Source organism: Chiloscyllium punctatum, chromosome 1 (genome assembly GCF_047496795.1).
Source record: "Chiloscyllium punctatum isolate Juve2018m chromosome 1, sChiPun1.3, whole genome shotgun sequence".
NCBI lineage: Eukaryota > Metazoa > Chordata > Chondrichthyes > Orectolobiformes > Hemiscylliidae > Chiloscyllium > Chiloscyllium punctatum.
Genome location: NC_092739.1, coordinates 36923672 through 36949502, shown reverse-complemented (window position 1 = coordinate 36949502; position 25831 = coordinate 36923672). Strand labels below are relative to the sequence as shown.

The window sequence follows — 25831 nt, the reverse complement described above, 5'->3', positions numbered from 1 at the left end:
GCGTGTGGTGTGTGTATGGAATGATCTGCCAGAGGAAGTGGTGGAGGCTGGTACAACTACAACATTTGAAAGGCATCTGGATGGGTATATGAATAGGAAGGGTTTCGAGGGATATGGACCAAGTGCTGGCAAATGTGACTAGATTAATTTAGGAAATCTATTTCGACCGAAGGGTCTGTTTCTGTGCTGTATACCTCTATGACTCTATGACCCTTCTTTAAAATCATTAGATATTTTGGCTGAGTGGATACAGGCAGAATGCTTCCATTTATGGTGAAGATCATAACTAATGGACATCAATAAAAGATAGTCACCAAGAAATCCAATAGGGAATTCAGAAAAATCTTCCTTATTCCAAAAAGTGAGGAGATTATGAAATTTACAATAACAGGAAGTAATTAAAACAAACACTATACATGCATTTAAGAGAACGCTAGACAAATATCTGCAGGAGAAAGAGTTTCAATGGTAGATTAGGACGAAAAAAGACACGTGAAGGTGAAATAATAGATGATTAGGCTGAATTAACTATTTTGATGCTACATATCCCTTAGAATTCTGTATATTGGTCTGGAGGGAAATGAGGTGGAGTGTTCAATTGGGCTGTTTTTGGAAGGAGGGTTGAAGGGAGATCATCCTGCCTGGGGACATATTGAATTTTTTAAGTAGTCACTTAAAAAATTTCGAACAGTGGTTGATGGAGAACATACCATGTGGACAACTTGCCTATCAAGATCCTGCTAACTAACACTGAGCTTTGGTTCTGCCAGGACCACTGAGATCTTGACCTCATTGAAGCGTTGATCCAAGCATGGATAAACGAGCTGAATTCCGGAGGTGAGATGAGAGTGATTGGGGAATAGGCTGATAATATAGAAATTCAAAGCTCCAGTCAGAAAGCAGCACTGAAATAGTCAGCTGTTATCGGTAGATAAACAATACAAATCCACAACCAATGGATTAGCTCTAAACTTTGCAGCCCTGCCATAAGTCATGATTGGGATGAACAAAAGTTGTGACTGAAGTAATTGCAACTCTCCCCAGCCAGAAGTGCCGAGTGGATGATTCAGCTTGGCCTCCTCCAGAGATCCCCAGCATCACAGGTGACATTCTTCAGCCAATTCAATTCAATTCAATCCACATAATATCAAGAAACAGTGGGAAGCACTGGACACTGTAACAGTACTGAAGGCAGAGCTAGCTATGCCTCTAACCAAGTAGACCCAGTGAAGCTACAGCACTGGCAAATACCTATCAATGTGGAAAATTAATGAGCAAGACAAATCAAACCCAGCCAATTACACTCCACAGAACATAGAAAGTACAGCACAGTACAGGCCTTATGGCCCACGATGCTGTGCCGAGCATTTCTCTTAATCTAAGATCAACCTAACCTACACACTCCTCAATTTATTGCCATCCATGTGCTTGTTCAGTAGTCGCTTAAATGTCCCTAATGTCTCTGACTCTACTACCACTGCTGGCAATGTGTTCCATGCACCACCACTCTCTGCTTAAAGAACCTACCTCTGAAATCTCACTTATACCTTCCTCCAATCACCTTAAAATTATGACCCCTTGTGACATCCAGAGACATTTCCCCAGGGCGGAAATGGCTATCTACTCTATCTATGCCTCTCATTACCTTGTACACCTCTATCAAGTCACCTTTCTTACTACTTCTCTCCAGTGTGAAAAGCCCGAGCTCATTTAACCTCTTTGCATAAGATAAGCCCTCCAATCCAGGCAGCATCCTGGTAAATCTCCTCTGCACCCTCTCTAAAGCATCGACATCCTTCCTTTAATGAGGTGACCAGAATTGGACACAATATTCAAAGTGTGGTTTAACCAGGGTTTTTCAGAGCAAAACCTTGCAGCTCTTAAATTCAATCCCCTGTTAATGAAAGCCAAAACACCGTACGCCTTCTTAACAACTCTATCAACTTGGGTGGCAACTTTGAAGGATCTATGTACAAGAACACCAAGATTCTGCTGATCCTCCACATTGCCAAGAAACCTGTCTTTAACCCTGCATTCAACATTCAAATTTGACCTTCCAAAATGAATCACTTCACATTTTTCTACTCTCAAGCATCAGAAAAGCACTGGGAGGGATCATCAAGTGCCACTTGCTCAAGGATAACCTGCTCTCTGATTCTCAGTTTGGATTTCACCAAGGCCATTCAGATTCTCCCCTCATTCAAGCTTTGGTCCAAACATTGACTAAAGAGCTGAATCCAGAGATACAATGAGAGTGACCACTGTTGACATCACGACAACATTTAACTCATGAAGTCCAACATGAGTCAATGGAATTCAGTTGAAAAAAATCAGAGGTCTACAGTACAGAAAAAGGCCCTTCAACCAATCAAGTCTGCACTGGTCATAAACAAGGACCTAACTCTTCTAAACCTATTTTCTAGCGCTTGGCCTATAGCCTTATATGCCTTGACATTGCAGGTGTATATCTAAATACTTTTTAAATGCTACGGTTTTTACCTTTACCATTCTTACAGTGGTGAGTTCCAGATTTTCACCACCCTCAGGGTGAAACAGGTATTTTCTCCCATCCCTTCCAAACCTCCTGCACCTTATCTTTGTCCCTGGTAATTGTTCCCTTCAGCAAAGGGCAATATTTCATTTGTTTATCCTGTCAATGCTCTTCATAATTTTATACACCTCAATCATGACCATCTTTATCTCCTCTTCCTGTGTATCCAATCTCTCTTTATAACTAAAACTCTTTGGTCTTGGCAGCATTCTGGTAATGCTTCTGTACCTTTTCTAAAGTATCACATCCCTCCTATAACGTGGATTCTAGAATTGCACACGATACTCTGGCTGTGGCCTAACCAACATTTTATACAGTTCTAGCATAATCACTCTCCTTTTAAATTCTCTGCAGTGGTTAATGGGGACAAAATTAATAATAAGACCCGTCGTGGTAGGTGGGTAAGTGCTGCATTTTGCTTGTTCTATTCTTTAGACCTAGTTTTTATTTTAAAAGGTTACTTTTAGAGGGAAGGCAGTGAAGGCAGCGCAGTGTTCCTCTTGCAACATGTTTGAGGTGAGGGATGCCATGGCCGTCCCTGCTGATTACACTCGCAGGAAGTGCACCCATCTCCAGCTCCTCCAAGACCGTGTTAGGGAACTGGAGCTGGAGTTGGATGAACTTAGGATCATTCGGGAGGCAGAGGGGGTCATAGATCGGAGTTTTAGGGAAGTAGTAACTCCAAAGATTGCAGACAGATGGGTGACAGTGAGGGGGACTGGGAGTAAGCAGCCAGTGCAGGGACCCCCTGCGGCCGTTCCCCTCAAGAACAAGTATACCGTTTTGGATACTTGTTGGGGGCACGACTTACCAGGGGTAAGCAATGGGGTTCAGGCCTCTGGCACGGAGCCTGTCCCCGTTGCTCAGAAGGGAAGGGTAGAGAAGAGCAGAGCAATAGTTATTGGGGACTCGATAGTTCGGGGCACAGATAGGCGGTTTTGTGGGGGCGAGAGAGACTCACGTTTGGTATGTTGCCTCCCAGGTGCAAGGGTACGTGACGTCTCTGATTGTGTTTTCCGGGTCCTTAAGGGGGAGGGGGAGGGGGAGGGGGAGGAGGAGCAGCAGCAGCAGCAGCCTGAAGCCGTGGTCCACTTTGGCACCAACAACATAGGTAGGAGGAAGGCTGAGGATGTTAGGCAGGCTTTCAGGGAGCTAGGTTGGAAGCTCAGAGTTAGAACAAACAGAGTTGTTGTCTCTGGTTTGTTACCCATGCCACGTGATAGAGAGTCGAGGAATAGGGAGAGAGAACAGTTAAATGCATGGCTACAGGGATGGTGCAGGAGGGAGGGATTCCAGTATCTGGATAACTGGGGTTCTTTCTGGGGAAGGTGGGACCTCTATAAACAGGATGGTCTACACTTGACCTGAGGTGCACCAGTATCCTTGGGGGGAGGTTTGCTAGTGCTCTTGGTGGGGGGGGGGGTTAAACTAACTGGGCATGGGAAACCTAGACTCTAGCTTTAGGGTGCAGGACCTGGAGGTTAGGAACATGGCATCAATCTCAAAGGGGGGTGCCTGTAAACAGGAAAGAGGCTTGAAGTGTGTATAATTCAATGCAAGAAGTATACGAAATAAGGTAGGTGAACTTGCAGCGTGGGATGGTACCTGGGATTTCGATGTTGTGGCTATTACGGAGACATGGGTAGAACAGGGACAGGATTGGCTGTTGTAGGTTCCAGGATTTAAGTGTTTTAGTAGGGTCAGAGGTGGGGGTAAAAGAGGGGGAGGTGTGGCATTGCTTGTCAAAGATAGTATTACAGCGGTGGAAAGGACGATGGATGAAGACTCGCCATCTGAGGTAGTTTGGGCTGAGGTTAGGAATAGGAAAGGTGAGGTCACCCTGTTAGGAGTTTTTTACAGGCCTCCTAATAGTCCAAGAGATGTAGAAGAAAGGATTGCGAGGATGATTCAGGACAAGAGTAAAAGTAATAGGGTGGTTGTTATGGGGGCTTTAACTTTCCTGATATTGACTGGGAAAGCTATAGCTCAAGTTCGTTAGATGGGTCAGTGTTTGTCCAATGTGTGCAAGAGGGTTTCCTGACACAATATGTAGACAGGCCAACAAGAGGTGAGGCCATACTGGATTTGGTTCTGGGTAACGAACCAGGCCAGGTGTTCGAATTAGAGGTAGGTGAGCACTTTGGGGACAGTGACCACAATTCGGTGACTTTTACTCGAGTGATGGAGAGGGATAAGTGTGCACTGCAGAGCAAGAGTTATAGCTGGGGGCAGGGAAATTATGATGCGGTGAGGCATGACTTAGGATGCGTGGCTTGGAAAAGTAGGCTTCAAGGCAAGGGCGCAATTGATATGTGGAGCTTGTTCAAGGAGCAACTATTGAGCGTCCTTGATAAGTATGTACCTGTCAGGCAGGGAGGAAAGGGTCGTGTGAGGGAGCCGTGGTTTAATAAGGAATTGGAATCCCTTGTTTAAGGGAAGAGGGCGGCCTCTGTAAAAATGAGGCGTGGAGGTTCAATTGGGGCGATTGAGAGTTATAAGGTAGCCAGGAAGGATCTGAAAAGAGAGCTAAGAGCAGCAAGGAGGGGACATGAAAAGTCCTTAGTTGGTAGGATTAGGGAAAACCCAAAGGCTTTCAGGAATAAAAGAATGACTAGCGTAGGAATAGGTCCAGTCAAGGATAGTAGTTGGAAGTTGCGTGTGGAGGCTGAAGAGATTGGGGAGACACTGAATGAATACTTTTCGTCAGTATTCACTCAGGAACAGGACATTGTTGCCGATGTGAATACTGAGTCACAATTAATTAGAATGGACGGCTTTGAGGTATGTAGGGAAGAGGTGTTGGAAATTCTGGAAAGGGTGAAAATAGATAAGTCCCCTGGGCCTGATGGCATTTATCCTAGAATTCTCTGGGAAGCAAGGGAGGAGATTGCAGAGCCATTGGCCTTGATTTTTATGTCCTCGTTGTCTACAGGAATAGTGCCAGAAGACTGGAGGATAGCAAATGTAGTTCCCTTGTTCAAGAAGGGGAGTAGGGATAACCCTAGTAACTATAGGCCGGTGAGCCTCACTTCTGTTATGGGCAAAGTCTTAGAGAGAATTGTAAGGGATAGGATTTCTGAACATCTGGATAGGAATAATGTGATCAAGGATCGTCAACATGGTTTTGTGAAGGGCAGGTCGTGCCTCACAAACCTTATTGAATTCTTTGAGAAGGTGACTAAGGAGGTGGACGAGGGTAAAGCGATAGATGTGGTGTATATGGATTTTAGTAAGGCGTTTGATAAGGTTCCCCATGGTAGGCTACTGCAAAAGATACGGAGGTATGGCATTGAGGGTGAGTTTGAGGTTTGGATTAGGAATTGGCTGGCTGGAAGAAGACAGAGGGTAGTAGTTGATGGTAAAGGTTCATCTTGGAGTGCAGTTATTAGCGGTGTTCCGCAAGGATCTGTTTTGGGACAATTGCTGTTTGTCATTTTTATAAATGACCTGGAGGAGGGACTAGAAGGTTGGGTGAGCAAGTTTGCTGATGATACGAAAGTCGGTGGAGTTGTTGACAGTGAGGAAGGATATGTCAGGTTACAGCGGAATATAGATAAGCTGCAGAGCTGGGCAGAAAGGTGGCAAATGGAGTTCAATGTGGGTAAGTGTGAGGTGATTCACTTTGGTATGAGTAACAAAAAGATGGGGTACTGGGCTGATGATCGGATACTTGGTAGTGTGGATGAGCAGAGGGATCTTGGTGTCTATGTACACAAATCTCTGAAAGTTGCCACCCAGGTAAATAGTGAAGAAGGCATATGGCATACTGGCTTTTATTGGTAGAGGAATTGAGTTCCGGAGTCCTGAGGTCATGTTGCAGTTGTATAAGACTCTGGTGCGGCCGCATCTGGAGTATTGTGTGCAGTTTTGGTCACCATACAATAGGAAGGATGTGGAGGCACTGGAACGGGTGCAGAAGAGGTTTACCAGGATGTTGCCTGGTATGGTAGGAAGATCGTATGAGGAAAGGCTGAGGCACTTGGGGTTGTTTTCATTGGAGAAAAGAAGGTTTAGGGGTGACTTGATAGAGGTGTACAAGATGATTAGGGGTTTAGATAGGGTTGACCATGAGAACCTTTTTCCACATATGGAGTCAGCTATTACGAGGGGGCATAGCTTTAAATTAAGGGGTGGTAGGTATAGGACAGATGTTAGGGGTAGATTCTTTACTCAGCGAGTCGTGAGTTCATGGAATGCCCTGCCAGTAGCAGTGGTGGACTCTCCCTCTTTATGGGCATTTAAATGGGCATTGGATAGGCATATGTAGGATAGTGGGCTAGTGTAGGTTAGGTGGGCTTGGATCGGCGCAACATCGAGGGCCAAAGGGCCTGTACTGCGCTGTATTCTTCTATGTTCTATGTTCTAAAATATTATATGCATTCTCAACTACTCCATCTACTGTCCTGCTACCTTAAAGGACCATGGCCCTGCCCATCACATTCCCTCTGATTCTTGGTGCTTCCCAGGGTCCCACCATTCATCTCACTTGCCTTGTTTGTCCCGCCCTCAGTACAACACCTCACACTTATTCTTGGTTGGAATAGTACAAAGATGTTTGTGGTTATTGGAAATCAGATCATTCCTAGTTCCAAGACATCTCTGCATAAGTTCCTGAGGGTAGCATCCTAGGCTCAATCATATTTAGCTGCTTCCCACCATCATAAGGTCAGAAGTAGGGATGTTCTCTGATGATGACAAAATGTTCAACACCAAAAATACAGTGCCTATATGTCGCAAAACCTGGACAACACCCAGGCTTGAACTGATAAGTGATAAGTAATGTTTGTGCGACACAAGTTCTAGGCCATTAGCTTCCCCAACAAGAGAGAACTTAACTATCTCTCTTTGACAATCAATGGCATAACAAGCACAGATTTCCCCCAAAGTCAACATTCTGGGGTTATCATTGACCAGAAACTGAGCCAGAACTGCCACATAAATAAAATATGATCACAACAGCAGGTCAGTGGCTCGGAATTCTTCACCAAAGAATTAACTCATCGCCTATTTTCCCAAAGCCTACCCATCAATCTACAAGACTCAAGGAAGGAATGTAGTGGAATGCTCTCCACTTGCCTGGAAAGGTGTAAGTTTAGCAACACTGTAAAGGCTTGACACTGTCCAGGGCAAAGAAAGCCACTTTACTACTTTGTCCATCACTTTCAACATTCATTCCCTTCAGTAGCACAGTCGCAGCAGGCTGCACCATCAGCAACATGCACTGTAACAACACCACAGCTTCTTTGATAGCACCTTCAAAAGACATAACCAACACCATGCTTAAGGTCAAGAGCAATAGATACACAGGAGCTCCACCACCTGCAAGTTCCCCTCCAACCCACATACCATCCTGATTTAAAGCTATATCATCTTTCCCTCACTGTTGAGGTTCAAAATTCTGGAGTCCCTCCTTAACTGTACTGAGGATATACTCAGCAAACTTGAACCGCAAGATTACTCTCAAGACTACTTTCTCAAAGGCAATTAGGGGTGTGCAATAAGTGCACGATGCATCAAAATACACACATCCCATAAAGAAATCAATTTTTTAACCTAGGGATGGAGTTAGGGATGTCACAAGCTAAGAATTTGAGCCAGGCTTTTCAGGATAGATGGGAAACACTCATAAAAAGAGGGGACTTCTCAAGTGAAATACCGAGCAGTGAAAAGTATTAAGGTAACTATGTGTTTTGTGGTAATGTCTTTATCTCTGATCCAAAAGGGTTGGGTTTAAGTCCCACCTGCTCCATAGGTGTGTCATAACCCAACTGAACAGGTTGATGAAAGACATCCAGAATTTAAAGAGTCCTTGTGGTACAGTGGTCTTTGTGGTGCACTGGTATATCTGAACCAGAAAGCCCAGACTCAAGACTCACCTGTTCCAAAGGTCTGTCATAATATCCCTGAACAGGTTGATTAGAAAATATCTACTCTGATGTAGAAGGAGGATGTTTGTGGTATAGGGATAGTGCCCATGCCTTTCTGCCAAGAAGTCCAGGTTCAAATCTCACCTGCTGCAGGTTTGTGTTATAATACAGGATGGTTAAAAATACTTACACTTGTAAAGTTAGTTTGGACTCTTATCTCACAGTGTAGAGGCATAGGTTCAAATTCCACCTGTTCCAGGGGTGTGTAATAACATGTCTGCACACGTTGATTAAAATAACCTCTTAGATATGTAGGTTTTTAGTTTTTGCAAAGGCATACTTAGACATGCATGTAAAGTAGAGCACTCAGAACGAGGACAACAGTTTACAGTGGATACTAAAGTTTTGTGGCAAGCAACAAATGTTCATCAAAGCATTCTAGTTGCAATGTACTCTTCAAAAAAGGCTTGGAAGTCCTCATAACAATAAGGGGCACAGGCAACTATGTAGTTATACTACATATTAACCATGATCCCTTTGAATGCATTCCAAAATGGAGAAAAGAGCTGAACAGCTTATCTTTATTCCTATCTTAGTTTAGAGGGCAAAGTTTGTTGTTAATGATCCTGAAGTTTTGCAAATCATCCGTTTTGCCTGCTGATCTATAAAGTGCACCTTCTGAAGCTCCTGAAGTAAACAAAAACCTTGTAATACTGTTTTTAGATTGAATAGTCTATTCTCAGGCTAATTTTTAAACAAACTGATGACTTTGAAGATGTTAGCAAATAACCTTAAATAAACCAGATCCACCCATGTTATTCCAGCACATTTTCCAACAAGCAAGTTAAGCAAAAAAAAACTACCAGCCCTGAATCCATTTTTTAAAGAAATGAATTTAGCAAGCATGTCAGAAAGCAGTTTTCTTGTAGTCTCTGGACATAATGAAATACGTGCAATAAAAATTACGTGTACCTGAACGGTAAGCTTCCTTTATTTCTTTTATTTGCTGGTTGCTTCTTGTAGCAAGAATTTCGATCAGCACACTTTCATTTGTACCAGGTCCCTAAAGAAATCAAATTAAAGAAAATTTCGGAACAAAAGCAAAGCTAAATTAAAAATAATGTTTATTACTGAATGCTCTTTCCCCATTGACACTATTCTCTGAATGTTCTCAAGCTGAATTTTCTACTTCTAAATAATCTACTGCTGGAAAACAGAGTAGAGCAGTAATCCTACTGTTATTTCACTCTTCTCTTCAGCAACATCATTCCCTTTTTATTTTTACAACAACTGAAATTCAAGTGCGCTAAATAACTAAACTAAATTTAAAGAGCATTGGAGGCTCTTTTGCCGTAGTGGTAGGGTTCCTACCCAGAACCAGAAGGCCCGGGTTTCAGTCCTACCTTCCCCCGATGTCTGTCTAAGCAGGTTCGTTAAAATAATTATAGGTCATTGGAGCAGGAATGACTAATGAGTTTAAATATGCTCGCACATTGTGCCTTCACTTCTGATATATCCTTAATGTATTTGATGTGTTCAGATAAGATTGGACAATGCTACACATTTGCTATAAAACTAAAAGAAATATGCAGCAAACACATTTGAGCTGGAGTCCAGGCTGGCGAATGCAGACAATATGAAGACAGATATAGTATTAGCAGAGAGGGTACGGAGACACATTTACTTGCTCTTATTCCTCTGCATTTTGCACTGTCTCAATCAAGTGAATAAGAGAAAATGCAAACAGAGTTGCATGCTCCATATACTTCAGTCTGTCAGTTTGACATTCCAAGCCACGAAGATTGGATTTAGTTCTGCTGGTGTTGATGGTTCAAGGCTGTTCAGTTTAATGACTGATCATTTTTAAACAGCTTTAATCTATCAATCATAATCTAATTGTTCTAATTTAGCATGCTGGTACTACCAAAGATCTTAGTGGAGAGTGTCTTCAGCTTAAATATGTGTTCCAGTTTATCCAGGAATAGGAAAATCTGCCATATTTTCTTTAATTCTAGATTCCAATATGTTGATGCATCTAAATAATATGCAAAAATCCTGATCAACTTTCTTTGATGTATACACACTTCCATACATATCTCACAACGATTCTGTTCCTGTTTGCTTCCATTTTAAACATGAATTGCTCTCTTTAAAAGCAATACTCTTCCTTGAAGAAATGTTCCCATTTGCTTAGTCACAGTATGTCTGTTATTATGCCTTTGATAATGGTAAAGCACTTCCTTTCACAGCACATTGACTCATTCACTACCTAGGTCAATTTAAGAACAATGATGTGTCAAATTTTACAGTAACAGGGCATCTGACAGGATTTTACATGAGTTAGACTTGCCCCTACACTTTCAGCTCAAGAGTTTTTCATGATTTGCTGGAAATGTGAACCGTTGACACCTCCTATTGTTCACTTCAACTGTTCAAAGAAATATGGGCAGGTTATTCAACCTCTAAAATTCAATTGAATGATGGTGGAGCTGTACCATACCGCAACATCTTTTCCCTACCTTGAACCATTTCCCTTACCCAACAGAACATTATCAAAGTAAATTACTGCTGCCCCCTCCTGCCAAGTAGACAGGAGGGGGCAGTGAGGTTCAAGATTTCAATAGCTCTGGATTTCTTTTTCGCCTCTTGCACTTTCCAGTGATCTGCTTGTTATTGTGCAGGACTTCACAATTTGCTGAGCACATGTGTGTCTTCCAAGTGGCTAACATTGTTTGGGAGCACTAATACTTGTCTGTACTTTGTTACTATTGAGGCCACTCTGAATAAGAGGGCCCAGGGATTTGTTCCCCTTGCTGGATTTCCATAGATCATGCAGCCATTGACTGCACACATTTACCAACACAATCACCCTTATATCAACCAGCAAGATACATCAGTCAAATGGATTCCACTCTATTGAGTTTCAGCATTAAGAATGAAACCAGCCAAAAACAAAATCATACACATCTGTGAGAGATAAACAGGGAATCCCCATGATGCCTTCATCCTGAATCAATAATTCTCCAATAACTGGCAGTGGTTAGCACTGCTGCCTCACAGCGCCGGAGACCCGGGTTCAATTCCCGCCTCAGGCGACTGACTGTGTGGAGTTTGCACGTTCTCCCCGTGTCTGCGTGGGTTTTCTCCGGGTGCTCCGGTTTCCTCCCACAGTCCAAAGATGTGCAGGTCAGGTGAACTGGCCATGCTAAATTGCCCATAGTGTTAGGTAAGGAGTAGATGTAGATGTAGGGGTATGGGTGGGTTACGCTTCGGCGGGGCGGTGTGGACTTGTTGGGCCGAAGGGCCTGTTTCCACACTGTAAGTAATCTAATCTAATCTATTTGCACAGCCTAGCAGACTCAACAGAAGGGACATTGAAGACAAGGGCTAAATTCTAAGGGTATGAATGAAGCCCTACCAATGACACTTAAGGTAGATACAACTGAAGCCAGGTGAGCTCAGGAATGATCATTCAAAATGTCAAGAATGCATTAGAGAACTAAGATGCAACTTGTGCCAGAAGAGTACAGCCACCAATTCTCTTTCATTTGACTAGGTCTAAATGTCTGATTGGCTTACAGTAGTAGAGGATTAGCCACTGTTGAGCCTTAACAGGAAGAGGCTCTTGTCTTAATAAAATGAATGTTATTGCATGATACCAGAGAAGCAAATTATATTTGTTTGTTAGACATTGATACTAAGACCTTGAAGCGATGAGTCTAGTAGTGCAATTGTCATGTCCCTAGCTCTGGGCCAGATAGGCCAGGTTCAAATCCCACCTGCCCCAAAGGCATGTCATAACATGTCCAAAGAGATTGATTAAAAGTTCTTTTTAGAAGACTATGAGAAGACCCATTGTTACGGGTCTATTCTCTAAATGATCATAAGATGTTCTGCCTTATCTCTACCCTAGCCAGAGTGACCTCATCTAATTGGATGAAGCTTTATGCAGTCACTAATATTAACCCATTATCTATATACAACACAACCTTCTGTTGTTGATCTTCCATTCATAAAATGTCTGGCTCTATCTACTTCTTTTCTCAGCATTACAGAGGTTATTATATCGTGCAGCATTAACTGTATCAGTGGGTTATCACTACACTTTCATCTACAACTGGTTGAGAAACTCAGAAGTCAGACACAAATGCCATGGCTGAATTAGAAAACTTGCTGACAACCCTGATATTTGAATTTCACTGTTTCCAAAACACTACTGGTCAACCCTGCTGTGAAAGAGTGGCAAGTTTAAAATTCAGCCCAAACTGACTGATGGAAGATGAGTCTACCCACTTCACTCCTTACACAAAAGACTTGATAAGAGGGATGTGCAGCACTGAATTGAAATTCTGGGATGCTGTTGCTAATATTATCCGACTGAACTGAGACTGCTGAAGTGCATATACTTCATTAAAGGACTGAAAAATTGTGTACATTTTAATTGACTTCCCCATGGTTTCGTTTTTAATTCATTTGGGAACCAGATCCTCAGGTTAAAAAATATGCAAACAGATTTCCAGGTGTCCAGAATTTAAGTCCCTGATCTATAATATCCTGTGCTATTGCAAGTCACTTATTTTGCTGCTTTTTGATTGGTTTCATTCATTTTTTAAATCCCTACTATTCAGCCAATATTCAGTATGTTGGTCTCTGATTGGAAACAGTTTTCAATGCAAAGCTTTCCTTTGGAAATTCCTCTTGACTATAGGAGAAAGAGGAGTAATGATTACTATGGTGAACCATCAGATCACAGCTCAGCAGACCTTTCTTGTACCCAAGGCCATTCATAGAGTTCTCGTTATCGGCCATATTCAAGAAGCTTCAACATCATTACTCACACTTTAGCAAGGAGGCATTTCCCAACTTTGCTGTCTCCTGGAATCAGGCCTCCAAGTTCCACTGACCATGATTAGAAGCCTCTCATTCATTCAATTACCACACTGAGGTACTGGTTCATGACTATAGCATATTTTATGTTGGGGTACAAAACATTTACTAAAGGAGCAATATGCTGTTACAAGCTGTTAATTCACCTATAATCTGAACAAATGTAAGTGTTGAAATTGAACAGGATCAAATTGGACATCTGGAAAACTTCAGAAATTATTGCATTTCACTCTTTCCAAAGCCTACAATATGAAGTACAGACAAGACGTGATGTATGGAATTTATGTAAAAAGAAGTTGTGCAATTGTTGATAAGCAAATAACCTATTTCCCAATTTATAGAAATGGACAAGCCGGAAAGTGACAGAAAATCAAGCTCACCCGCATTGCTCTTTCTAGCTCCTGTGCATCAAATAGTGCTGGTGGCAGCACCAGAGCAGTGATCACATGCTTAAAGTCACCAGAAAGGTCACCTTTTAGATCATCTATTAGCTCCTGAAATAGAAAAGCAGACTAGCCAAATAAAATGTTATAACAATAGGTTTTTTTTTCTGAAATTGTTTAGCAATTACTTATTCTGGTACCCTGCACCATAATCTCTGAAATGCCCTGCTGTTCAATCTGATATTTATGTAGTATCAATTATATCCTCAATACATCTAAATCCTAAAGCACTGTACATTTAATCAGTTTTAAGTATAGTCGTTCTTGAATTGCAGGGAAGTGACAGCACACAATCTGTCTCACTGACAGCAATAAAATAGGAACTAGTTAATCAACTCAAGTGGTATAGTTTGAGGAATGAAGGTTGGTTAGAACAACAGAAAAAAATCCCTATTTTTCAAAGGTCTTTTACATTTACATGATCATAAAATTTGAAAGACAAATTACTGGAAATTAAAATCAGGCACTTACTTTGGCAGCTTGTCAATTCACAACACAGGTTTTATGCTGAGGTAACAATACAATACTCAATGAAAATGTATTTAAAAATCTGTCTCATGGCTCTGGTTGTAGATGGGATTTGAAAATGTAAACTTCTGACACTAAGGCACAGGTGGCATCACTGACCATGCTGACATTTTAATTAAGTTAGCTTTTCTTTAGTCCATGACAGAAGAACCTCCTCTTATCTGCTCTTCAATTATAAAGTGTTCACACACTCAAGGGTTTAATTAATGAGTCTGTCAATTAATTACATTATATTATACTTGGTCTCTTCATAAACAAAATCCTCCAGTAATTTATTTAAGATGGTGTCTTGCTGATACGATAAGAATAGAAAAAAAAACTTGTTTTAATTTACTCTTTAGTTCGAACAGATTGAGTAGTAATAATGTAAAAGTGTAATGGCCACCATTACAGGCTTGTTCTTGTGCCACTCCACTGCTGGTTTATACCAGTCATAATGGTTTTGTTCAGTTGCATAACAAGAGGGGAAGTTATAAATTACGATCATAGTATTTGATGCTTTTGACACTAATCAGAACATAAATCACCCAATCAACAGTTTAATGTATGCACTCTTTTAACAACATTCTACTTGTTAACACAAGATTTATTTAATAGCAATTTCCAATAACATTCCTACTATTAGATTCCTATTGTTAAATATTTCAAAAATAAGAGTAGGACATATCGTTGTCTGTGAGTCCTTTGGGAACTAGTAATTACACACTGTTTATTCTAACAGGATTGTATTTGTTTTAATTCCTCGTTAGTGATAATTACCACATTTAAGTTTTCCAGGATTCCCCGGAAGGAGATTTTGGGCAGAAAATCTTTACTCAGACATAACAACAGAAATTCCTGGAGAAATTCGGCAGGTCTGGCAACATCTGTGAAAAGAAAGCAGAATTAACGTTTCAGGTCCAGTAACCCTTCTGGACCCAAAATTATAACTTTGCTTTCTCTCCAAAGAAGCTACCAGACCTGCTATGTTTTCCCTGAAATTTCTGTTGTTTCTAATTTCCAGCATCAGCAGTTGTTTGTTTTTATGCTTTACCCAGACAACCGAATTCTGAATTGTTTGAAGTAAGCACGTCAGTGTTTAAATAGGTAAGTATTTTGTTTATCAATATATCTGTAGTGAGAAAAAGAACAAATCCACAAATAGTTTGTATCTTTCAGTCAATGTGAAGGTGCAGTATTTTACAATTAACATGGAATATTGACTCATATTTGTAATCCACTATTAGTGCTGAGCACCTAATCTTACACAATTATAAATATATCCCAAGAGAAAATCTGATAATTATCAATAATAACTGAGATAATGACAGCAAAATAGGACAACCAATATATTGCCATTGTGGATATCCGACTTCTCAGTAGTATAGTAGATTTGAAATGATAGAGATGTAGGTGGTGGAAAGGGTTATGTAAAGAAAGGGAGAAAAAAACCCTTTTGGAAAGCTTTATCTATTGTGACTTATCATAATTTGAGCAATAAGGAAAGCAAGAAATCTAACTGCATGCATTATAGTCAAATCAAAACATCAATGTCACAGAGTCAAAACTAATAGCCCTTGATTGACTATCTTAACAGTCTGGTACGCACACGTCCACAGGTTCCCTTGTATTCTTTGCAAATTTGTTGACGTTGCCAGTTGCTTCTGTGTGTCAGAATTTCAATAATTGCTTGTTCATTGGTTCCTAGAATTAGATTTAAAATGAAAATCAGCTTCTCATTAAGGTGTCTAGGTAGGAGTTAGGAACATATGATGCATGAACATCCCAAAATATTTATGTGTATATTGCTATGAAAATTAGTGACAAAGCAAGACAAAATCCCCTGCCAAGCAACAACTAAGTCAGTAACTTCCAATGGAAAAACCCTATTTTTGCTGGGAGATTATACAAGTACAAAAAGTACCCAATTTCCCCTTCCTGGACATGAGGAACATGTTACAGGAAGACTCTTGGATTATGATAGTGGGATATCTTGCTGTTAAATATAAATACGGTAACATAAACACTATGGGTTTTATATGTATGATTTTTCATGTTAGTTGTTGTATGCTTAGATTTATGGTTTGAGTTTGTAACTGGCAGGTTTTCTTTGGGTGTCTGAAGTTAAGAATTTAGATGTAAGTTTTCTATAACCATGGGGATTTCTTTTAATAGAACTGTTTTTGAAACCTTGCTGTAGAGTGAATGAATTTTGTGCACTGATGGACTGTGTTTGTTTTAGGTAAAAATGAGGACTGCAGATGCTGGAAACCCGAGTCTGGAGTAGAGTGCTGGAAAAGCATAGCAGGTCAGGCAGCATCTAAGGAGCAGGAAAATTGACGTTTTGGGTAAAAGCCCTTCATCAGGAATAGAGGCAGGGAACCTGCAGGGTGGAGAGATAAATGAGGTGGGGGGGATGGGGGGGGGGACGGGGGGGGGGGGGGGGGACGGGGGCGGTGAGGGTGGGAAGAAAGTAGCACAGAGTACAATAGGTGGATGCGGATGGGGATGAAGGTGATAGGTCAGAGAGGAGGGTGGAATGGATAGGTGAAAAGGAAGATAGGCAGGTGGACAGGTCATGGGGACAGTGCTGAGCTGGAAGGCTGGAACTTGGGTAAGGTGGGGGGAGGGGAAAAGAGGAAACTGGTGAAGTTTCCCTGTGTTTGTTTTAGATTGTTTGTGGCCAGCATGGTACCTCAAAGGTTTAGTGGGAATTCTAGAAATTGTTTTCTTTTAAGTTGAATAGAAATGCCTGAAGCTGAGGGAAAGAGAATGTTAATTTTATTTTTAATTTTGAGTAATGGGAAGACCTTGGTACAGGATGGCTGTATGCAGCAGTGCTCCTGAAAATGATAGATTTAATAAATTAGATTAATATGGGGTGAAATGTTAGTGTTAGTGCCAGATGAGAGGTTTTGGGATAAAACCTGAAGGTGTTACAAAGCTGAATATATTGAAGAAAATGTATGATAGCTCCAGGAAAAAGCCTTTAAAGTGAAACTGTATAAGATTGAAATTACAAGTGATCTAAACCTGCAAAGGCGTTACACAAGCAGTGTTTTGAGTACTGTATCAAGAGGGGTCTTTTGGGTATTGTACAAAAATTTTCTTTTCTTCTCAATTTATAAAGGAATATTTTGGGATTAATGGGATTACACTTCTGTTAAAATGCAATGTTTAAAACCCATGAGTTTGTATTATAGATAAATAGATTAATTATTGTATTTTGTCTTTGTTCACTTCATAGTAGCTTCTGTTTTGTTGTTAAAGCAAAATTCTGCAACACTGTGTGCCTATGTTTCAGTGAAAGACCATTTCATTAAAACCTAAACAAAAGAAGAGATGACCTATCAAACCAGGATATCGACTTGGATCTACACGTCTAGTAATAACATCTGGTAACATCATAGTAATTTTGCTAAAGCAAGTTGTAGGTAAAAGCAGAACTAACAGTATTTTAGATAATTAAGAATAAAGACTTGTAATTGCTTGTTAAATCTTAACTGCAAAATTTGTTCAGAATTCTGGTTGAAGCTTGGGCATAGCTTTTAGACATATGCATCTTTGACACTGAAAGCTACTGACTTTGTCTTTATTTCTGTAATTGTTGAAACTTTTCAAATTCACAGTAGTTCCAAACTGCTCTGGAATGTTAGAGCCCCTCAAATGACATCCACAGCTGCCTACAGGTAAGGTATCTTATTTACACAGCTCTTGTGATGCCTCCAGGAAAAACTCAGCATTCCTTTTCTGGCTTAATAGATTGTTCAATTTTAATTGTCTCATCTGAAACAGATCAGCTCAAGTCACAAATGAAATCTTAAGCAGTTGTAATCTTCCCGCTTGATTTTAATTTTGATCTTTCAAATCTGGCTAAAGCTCTGGAAACATTTCAAGATTCTTATTGGTATTTCCTATTGATTATAAAACTAATTTTTAAAATTTGATTACAGTAAAGCAGGTAGTAATAATAGTAGTGCAAACCAAAACCCTTCAGATAGTCAGTTCTGATGGTGATCAACATGTAGGTTGATCCATCACAAACTTGAGTTGTCAGTGTGTTTATTAACTCTGACTGCCAATACGGGGGTGCAACCATTCTCAAAGGGAGTCCCAATAGATTCCAGTCAGAAAGCTCATGCTGCACAAAAGCAGAGTCAATGGTCTTAGAAATGTATTTTGCTCTACTTCACTGTTAATGTGGGATTTCCATATTGGTGCTGTTTGGAACTTTCTTCTCATTGCGATTTTTGTGAAGATTTGTAACTCAGGTTGTGTCAAGGTTGTAAGTTTGCTCGCTAAGCTGGAAATGTGTTTTCAGATGTTTCGTCACCATGCTAGGTAACAGCATCAGTGAGCCTCCATTGAAACGCTGGTGTACTATCCCACTTTTAATTTATGTTCTTGGTCTGTTGTGTGGGTGATATTACTTCTGGTTCTGTTTCTGAGGGGTTGGTAAATGGGGTCCAAATCAATGTGTTTGTTAATGGAGTTCCAGTTTGAATGCCAGGCCTCTAGGAATTCCATGCGTGCCTTTGTTTAGCCTGTCCCAGGATGGATATATTGTCCCAGTCGAAGTGGTGACCCTGATTGTCTGTGTGTAAGGATACTAATAATAGTTGGCCATGTCATTTGGTGGCTAGTTGATGCTCGTGTATCCTGGTGGCTAGTTTCCTACCAGTTTGTCCAATGTAATGCTTGTTGCAGCCCTTCCAGGCTATTTTGTATATGACATTTGTTCTGCTGGTTGTTGGTAAAGGTTCTTTAGATTCATCAAGAGTTGTTTAAGTGTATTGGTAGATTCATGGGCTATCATGATGCCAAGGGCTGGAGTAGTTTAGTCGTCATCTCTAAGATGTCTTTAATGTATGGTAAGGTGGGTAGAGTCTCTGGGCATGTTGTGTCTTCTTGTTTAGGTTTGTTGTGAAAGAATTGGTGGACTGTGCTTATCAGGCAGCTGTTTTTCTTCAGCATCTCATAGTTCTTGGCTGTTGCACTGTGCCGTGGCTCATTTAAATAATGTCCTGATGCAGCTCCATTTGTGTGGGTTGGGATGATTACTCCTGTAGTTGAGTATCTGGTCTGTGTATGTCACTTTCCTGTAGACGCTGGTCTGCAGTTCACCATTGGCTTTTCGTTTTACTATGATATCTAGGAAGGAGAGTCTGTTGTTGTTCTCTTCCTCTTTGGTCAACTTTATACCAGTTAAGGATGTTGTTTATGTGTTTGTGGTGTGGGACTCTTCTAATTTGTTCCATTTCATGTTGACAAAGGTGTCATCCACATAGTGGATCTAAAGCTTGGGCTGGACCATGAGGAGGGCTGTTCCAACCTCTGCATAACTGCTTCTGCCTGAAATTGGTGATCCCATGAGTGTTCCATTGATTTGTTTGTAGGTCTTGTCATTGAAGGTAAAGTGGGTAGTGAGGCACAGGTCTACTAGTTTGAGGATGCTGGTGTTGACTAGTGTTTGTATCCTTGGTTCATCTAGTAGTGAGGCCAATGTTTCTTCGGCCAGGGTGATGTTTACTGATGTGAATAGGGCCATCACATCGAAGGAAACCACGACCTTGTTGTCCTCTACCTTGGTGTCTTTGATGATGTTCAGGAACTCCTGGGTGGAGTGGATGGAGTGATGTGAGTTTTCTACTGGGTATTTCAGTTTACGGTGAAGATCCTTTGCTAGTCTGTATGTTGGAGTGCCAGGAAGTGAGACTATGGATCTAAAGGGGGTCTTTGGTTTGTGTAGCTTTGGTAATCCGTAGAAATGGAGTGGGTTGGATCCTTCAGGTTTCATTCTTTGGAAGTCTGTTTTGTTCATTTCACCTGTCTTGTGGATTTTCCTGAGTGTTACTTTAATATGATTGTAGTTGTAGAGTCAGATCCATCGCTACCTGTTGGAAGGTGTCGGTATCTGTGAGTAGTGTGTTTGCTATTTCAATGTATTATTTTCTGTTCAAGATGATAGTCATGCGCCCTTTGTCTGTCAGTAGGATTACAATATTTCTGTTTTTTTCTAAGTACTTCCAAGGCTTTCCTTTCCTGTGTGTTGAGGGTGTTCCCTTCTATCTTTCTGCTTAGTGTTGGTATGACTGTCTGTCTGATGGCCTGCTGGATTTCTTCAGTAAGTACATTGCCTTTCATGGTTGATTCCAATGCTGCTAGGAAGTTCTTTTTGTCTGCGTCCCTGTGGTTGAAGTTCATCCCTCGTACTAGGACGACCTTTTCCGTATCTGAGAGTGGTTGGTTCAATAGATTCTTTATCCAAGCCTCTGAATTGTCTGTGATATTGCTGTGTGAGCTTGTCCAGTTTTTCTTATCGGGCTAGTCTTTTCAATGTCTTGGCCCCCTGTTATTTAGTGTTGATGGTAGGTTCTAGTACACTTGTCCATTCCTGGTCAGTCACGTTGGTGTACAGAGTTGTTTGGCGCAAAATTACCCAATCGTATTTGTGGAATCAGTTGTGAGCATCATTTGTCATTTCTCTTAACATTCTGCAGCCATTCTGTTCTGCTGTTCTTCTGGCTTATGGGGTGTTGAGAGGTGGTTTGTATTTGACACATCATGGTAATACCAGTTTTCTGAGGCACTCATGTAGAAAGCACAATTGTTCACGGGTGGCACTCAGTCAGATTGCATTGGTTTCCCATCTAAGGACTAGTTTGAGCCTATTGCACCCTTATGGTATTTGCAATTTTTGTGAAGATTTGAAGCTCAGGTTGCGGTTCAGGTTGTAAGTTTGCTCGCTGAACTGGAAGGTTTGTTCTCCAATGTTTCGTCACCATGCTAGGTAACATTATCAGTGAACCTCCGTTGAAGTGCTGGTGTACTGTCCCACTTTCTATTTATGTGCCTTGGTCTGTTGTGGTGGGTGATATCACTTGCGGTTCTTTTTCTGAGAGGTTGGTAAATAGGGTCCTGCTAGTGTTTATGTTCCACTTGAACGTCCACCAAAATTACTATATCACACACCATCCTAATAACATATTCTTCTATATCTTTGTTCCTAATATGGTTTTCTAGCTTTCTCTCAAATGCATCTATCTTATCCTTAACCTTTCACCTTAACCATTTCATGTGTCGGAACATTACACTTTTCCATCTTTTACAAGAGATTAAAGATTTAACATTACTTTCATGAAGATTTACCTAGACAGATATGGTTTCGTAATATTCAGTTTGTGGACTTAATGAATAACTTCACTTATTCATATTGAACAAGAACTAACTGTATAAAATAAAAGTATTAATAAGCACGCTAAATATTGTCTTTGCCAAAATAACTGGGACAAATAATTACAATTAGAAGTTTGATACAGAAATGATTCGAGCTATACTTTAATGCGCAAATTCAGAGTTAACATATGCCTACCTAGTCCTACTATCGCCTTGCGAAGATTATCAACGTCCCTGCCGACATTGAAGCATGTGCAATCTTTCACGGTTCCACGGCTCCCAACCTATTTAGATTTTAATGAATATAAAAGTATATTTTAAATAACGTTTGCATATCATTTGAATTAAGGGCTACGGGGAGAATGCGGGTAAGTGGAGTTGAAATGCCCATCAGCCATGATTGAATGGCGGAGTAGACTCGATGGGCCGAATGGCCTTACTTCCGCTCCTATGTCTTATGGTCTTATATCATATTCAGTTATCTTCTGGCATTCATGACAAGTGGTGGTGATCACCAACAATCTGCCCTAGTCCAGCCTCATTGATGTGATGGTCAAGAATACACAACAATAAATCTACTGCCTCAGGAGTCTAAGAAAATTTGGCATGTCCACAAAGACCCTTTTATAGATGCACCATAGGCTGCACCCTATCTGGATGCATTACAGTGTGGTATGGCAACTGCTCTTCCCAAGATCTCAAAAACACTACAGAGAGTCGAACACAGCTCGCAAACCAGCCTTCCATCCACTGATTCCATCTATACTTCCCACTGTCTCGGGAAAGCAACCAACATAATCAAAGACCCTTCCCATCCCAGTTATACTCTCTTTCATTGGGCAGAAGATATAAAAGTTTGACTACACATACGAACAGATTCAAGAGCAGCTTCTTCCCCACTGTTATTAGACTTTGTAAAGACCTCTCAAATGTTAATGTTCATCTCTCTCTCTCTGTATTTTATCTACAGCTGTAATACTGTATTCTGCATTCTGTTCTGCTACCTGATGCACTTTTGTATGATACAATCTGCCCGTAAAGCAACCAAAACATTACTTTTCACTGTACCTTGGTACATGTGACAACAATAAATCAAATCAAATCAGGTTTGGTTATGTTCAAAGTAGAGAGAGTGAGAGCACAAGTCATCTACTGAATGGACCTTCTTCCGCTTACATTCATTTGTAATTTGGGTAAAAGATAGAAGTGTGGCCATGAGTTTTCCACTAAGTTGTGCTGTTTTACTCAGCGGAATGTAATCAAAATTGGCCAATCCAAAGCAAAGTATTCCAGAAATTCAAGCCCAAATATATCCAAATCAGGTTTCTGCAGCCCTTTTTGGCTGTTTTAAAAACACCATGTGAGAAACTAGTGTTGCCCACAACACTGGCCTTACCTCTAGGTCAAACTAATCAGCATTATGAGTTTCTACTAATTGTAGTTATTAGGAGGTCTTCAAGTTGACTGTTACATTTAACTTTTTTGTGAGGGTCAAGCTTTAGATACTTTAAGCAATCTCACAGAAGGAAAAACTAGTGAAACTGGAAGATGAGACTCACTAATCTGACTAGTCTTTTATACTTAGAATTGAGTACCAGCATGTCCATTTCCAAGTATACTTTTCTTTCCTGCTGACTACTATAGCCACCTGCAATTAGAGAAAAGGACCTAGATAGTTTTTATTAAATGTCATTTTCCAATGCTTGCAATACTCAAGGTTGTGGATGACACTGATTAAGAACAAAGATCAAAGAAAATTACAGCACAGGAACAGGTCCTTTGGCCCTCCAAGCCTGTGCCAATCCAGGTCCTCTATCTAAACCTGTCGCCTGTATCCTAAGGATCTGTATCCCTCTGATTAAAATTGCTTTCATTTTGTGATAAATTGTTTTCACATCAAACTGCACCAGGTTAGTTCTCTTCAAGCAAAACAATTAGAAGGATTTTTAAAATAATATATTTTCGAAATCAAACTTTCAATACATTGCCCAATTGTGTTGGGTCATGGCAGATCTTACATTTGGTGATGGGCAAATGAGTTGGTGCAAAATACAGGAGCAAGGGTAGAATTCTCCACTCCCTGAAAAACGTTTCTCCCTCCCTATCCCTACATACGGCATTGGTTCCTGGTGATATCTTTGTCTAGCAGTGGCTGTGCCAGAGATCTGTAACATACAGAGAGGGCCAATGCTGAAGAGTAGCCAGTGAATAGGAGCTTGTGTGCTGTACATTTCATAGACATGTGACCTTTAAAGTCCCTTGGAGTGGTGTTTGCTGCAGCTTCCTTACTTACAGGTTCCTCATTTACCACCCTTCCCACTTCAAGTTTGTTCGCAGCCATTTTCTTCCCCATTGTGCAGATTCTATGATGAGGGCTGGAAACACCAAATACTCCTCTTCAAGCTGCGTCCAGACTTAGCCTAACCATGTTAGTGATCCCCCAAATATCCACATCCCCTTCCTGGTAGTCCATCCCATTAACCCCACAGGTTTCCCCAAATCCCACTATAAACGTGCTTACCTTCACCTACACTCAGCTGTTCTTGTTTGCAAATCCACCTGATCCTTCACAATTATACTGTGCCCTTACTGTGCCTCCTGCCCTTTGTCCCAAAGATGAGGCAAATGTCCATGGCAAAGGCCACCCCAGCTCCAACTTCTTGATTTTCTCTGAACAGACCCATAGCCCACCAGACAAGATGTGCTGAGACCACTGATTGATGACTATAAATCTCACCATCCTACTGCCCCAGACTTCGTACTATGGAGCTAATGGACTAACTTTGTCCTACTTCCTGCTCTGCAGAGGCATAGGACCTTAACTTAGATCCCACTGACTGGATTCCTGACTGTGGCCAATCCTTAGGACCGGAACGGGAGGGTGCTCTTGACTTTGTGTACCTAACTGATGGGTGCATCCGTGGGCTTCAGTGTGGATTACTCCCCTAAGTCTTTGAAAGATAATTACTTTTTGCGGCAAAACTGGTGTGTTTACCACATAATCTGCTGGTACATGAAGTAGGTGTAAAATTGACATAGCACAGCAGGTTGTACACCCCTTTAACTGAGCACTGTTGAATAGCAAGACAAGCTGCCTGTTTGTGTAATTGGCAGAACAACACAAAGCAAGGCAAGGGATGCTGTGAGCATGCAGGTAGGTGCTAAGTGAGCAAGTGCTAAGAGAGCAAGCGACTATCCTTAATGTGCAGCCTGGTTCAGTCCCTAAGCTGGATCCCAAATTGTCCTTGGGCTGTAGCCTTTCAAAGCTAGTTGCTGGTGTGCCATATAATACAGGTCTGTGCTTACAGGGCATACTGTCAGAACAAAGCAGAAATGCCAGGATGGTCAGTATTGACTGCCAGATGCCAATACTGTGGAGGAGGGGTGTGTTTGGTAAATGCCCATTGATCTTGCCTGGTCTGCAGTTTGATTGCACACAACATGGAGGCAGTTTGGAGAAAGGAACAAGCTGATTCTGCTTGGTACACTCACTGGCTTCCCTGTCGAGTTTTCTTGACATCCAGCTTCTTTGGCAAATTTGGTAAGATGGGTAGCTGAACATTAATGAGCTAAGTTGTGGCATTCACATAACATTGAACAAACAATAATGAGCATCACCTGCATCTTGCTGCTGCCTAGTGAGAATCTTGGCATGCCACTTGTGAAAAGCACTAAAAATGGGGCAAAATGATCTTGATGCTGAGATGGGCCTCTCTGCAATTGTCGTCTGAATCTGCTACACATTTTATCATAGCCCATTTGGCTCAGATCACTGTAAGATTCTGCTCAATGTCTTTCCTACCTTAAAAAAATCTTGATGATGTGATTAAAGTTTGAATAAATATAGTGCAGTTTTCAAATGATGTGTACTAAAGAAAGTCCCTAACTTAAAAATGTTCCTAAATTTGCCTAAAGTAGTTTCATTGGTGTAGAAATTCAATATTGCAAAAATATCTACACACATTCCTTTCTTAGAGCAATGTTGGGGATAATTTGATGCAACAGGAAATGTTGTCAAACTTTATGAATTTCTACACAAGATACGCTGGGTAATGTTTGCTACGCAAATTATTACCATCATGTTAATAGGATCGAAGTTGTTTTAACAATTTTCTACATGCCAAATTTTAAAACAGCTGCCAATGAGGCACAAAACAGAAACCAGGCACTTCCCCATGTTGGAGGGAGATCAGCCCCAGGCCATTTGTACACGTCTCTTCACAACTGGTTTTTAAAGTGCATTGAACTGTCCATTACCATCCAAAGGACTCACAAATGATGTAAGGAGACCAAGAATGGGAAAAGGGAGCAAGAGACAAATATCCTTAAAAAGAATTTCACCCCATAAGCTGAAGTATATGTAACCTGTCAAATGTTGCTGTATATCATTCTGTACAGGA

At 41.0% G+C, this 25831-nt stretch overlaps 1 protein-coding gene across 2 annotated transcripts in view; it reads right to left on the bottom strand.

Moving 5' to 3' along the window:
* Nucleotides 1-25831, bottom strand: part of anxa3a (annexin A3a) — a 67511-nt gene that overhangs the window by 27705 nt on the left and 13975 nt on the right. For both annotated transcript variants that reach the window (XM_072591886.1, XM_072591972.1), the window contains exons 4-7: nucleotides 21628-21715; nucleotides 15865-15959; nucleotides 13686-13799; nucleotides 9391-9481 (exon numbers count right to left, since the gene is read on the bottom strand). In XM_072591886.1, coding sequence (XP_072447987.1) covers nucleotides 9391-9481; nucleotides 13686-13799; nucleotides 15865-15959; nucleotides 21628-21715 — 388 coding nt within the window. The remainder of the gene's footprint in view (nucleotides 1-9390; nucleotides 9482-13685; nucleotides 13800-15864; nucleotides 15960-21627; nucleotides 21716-25831) is intronic.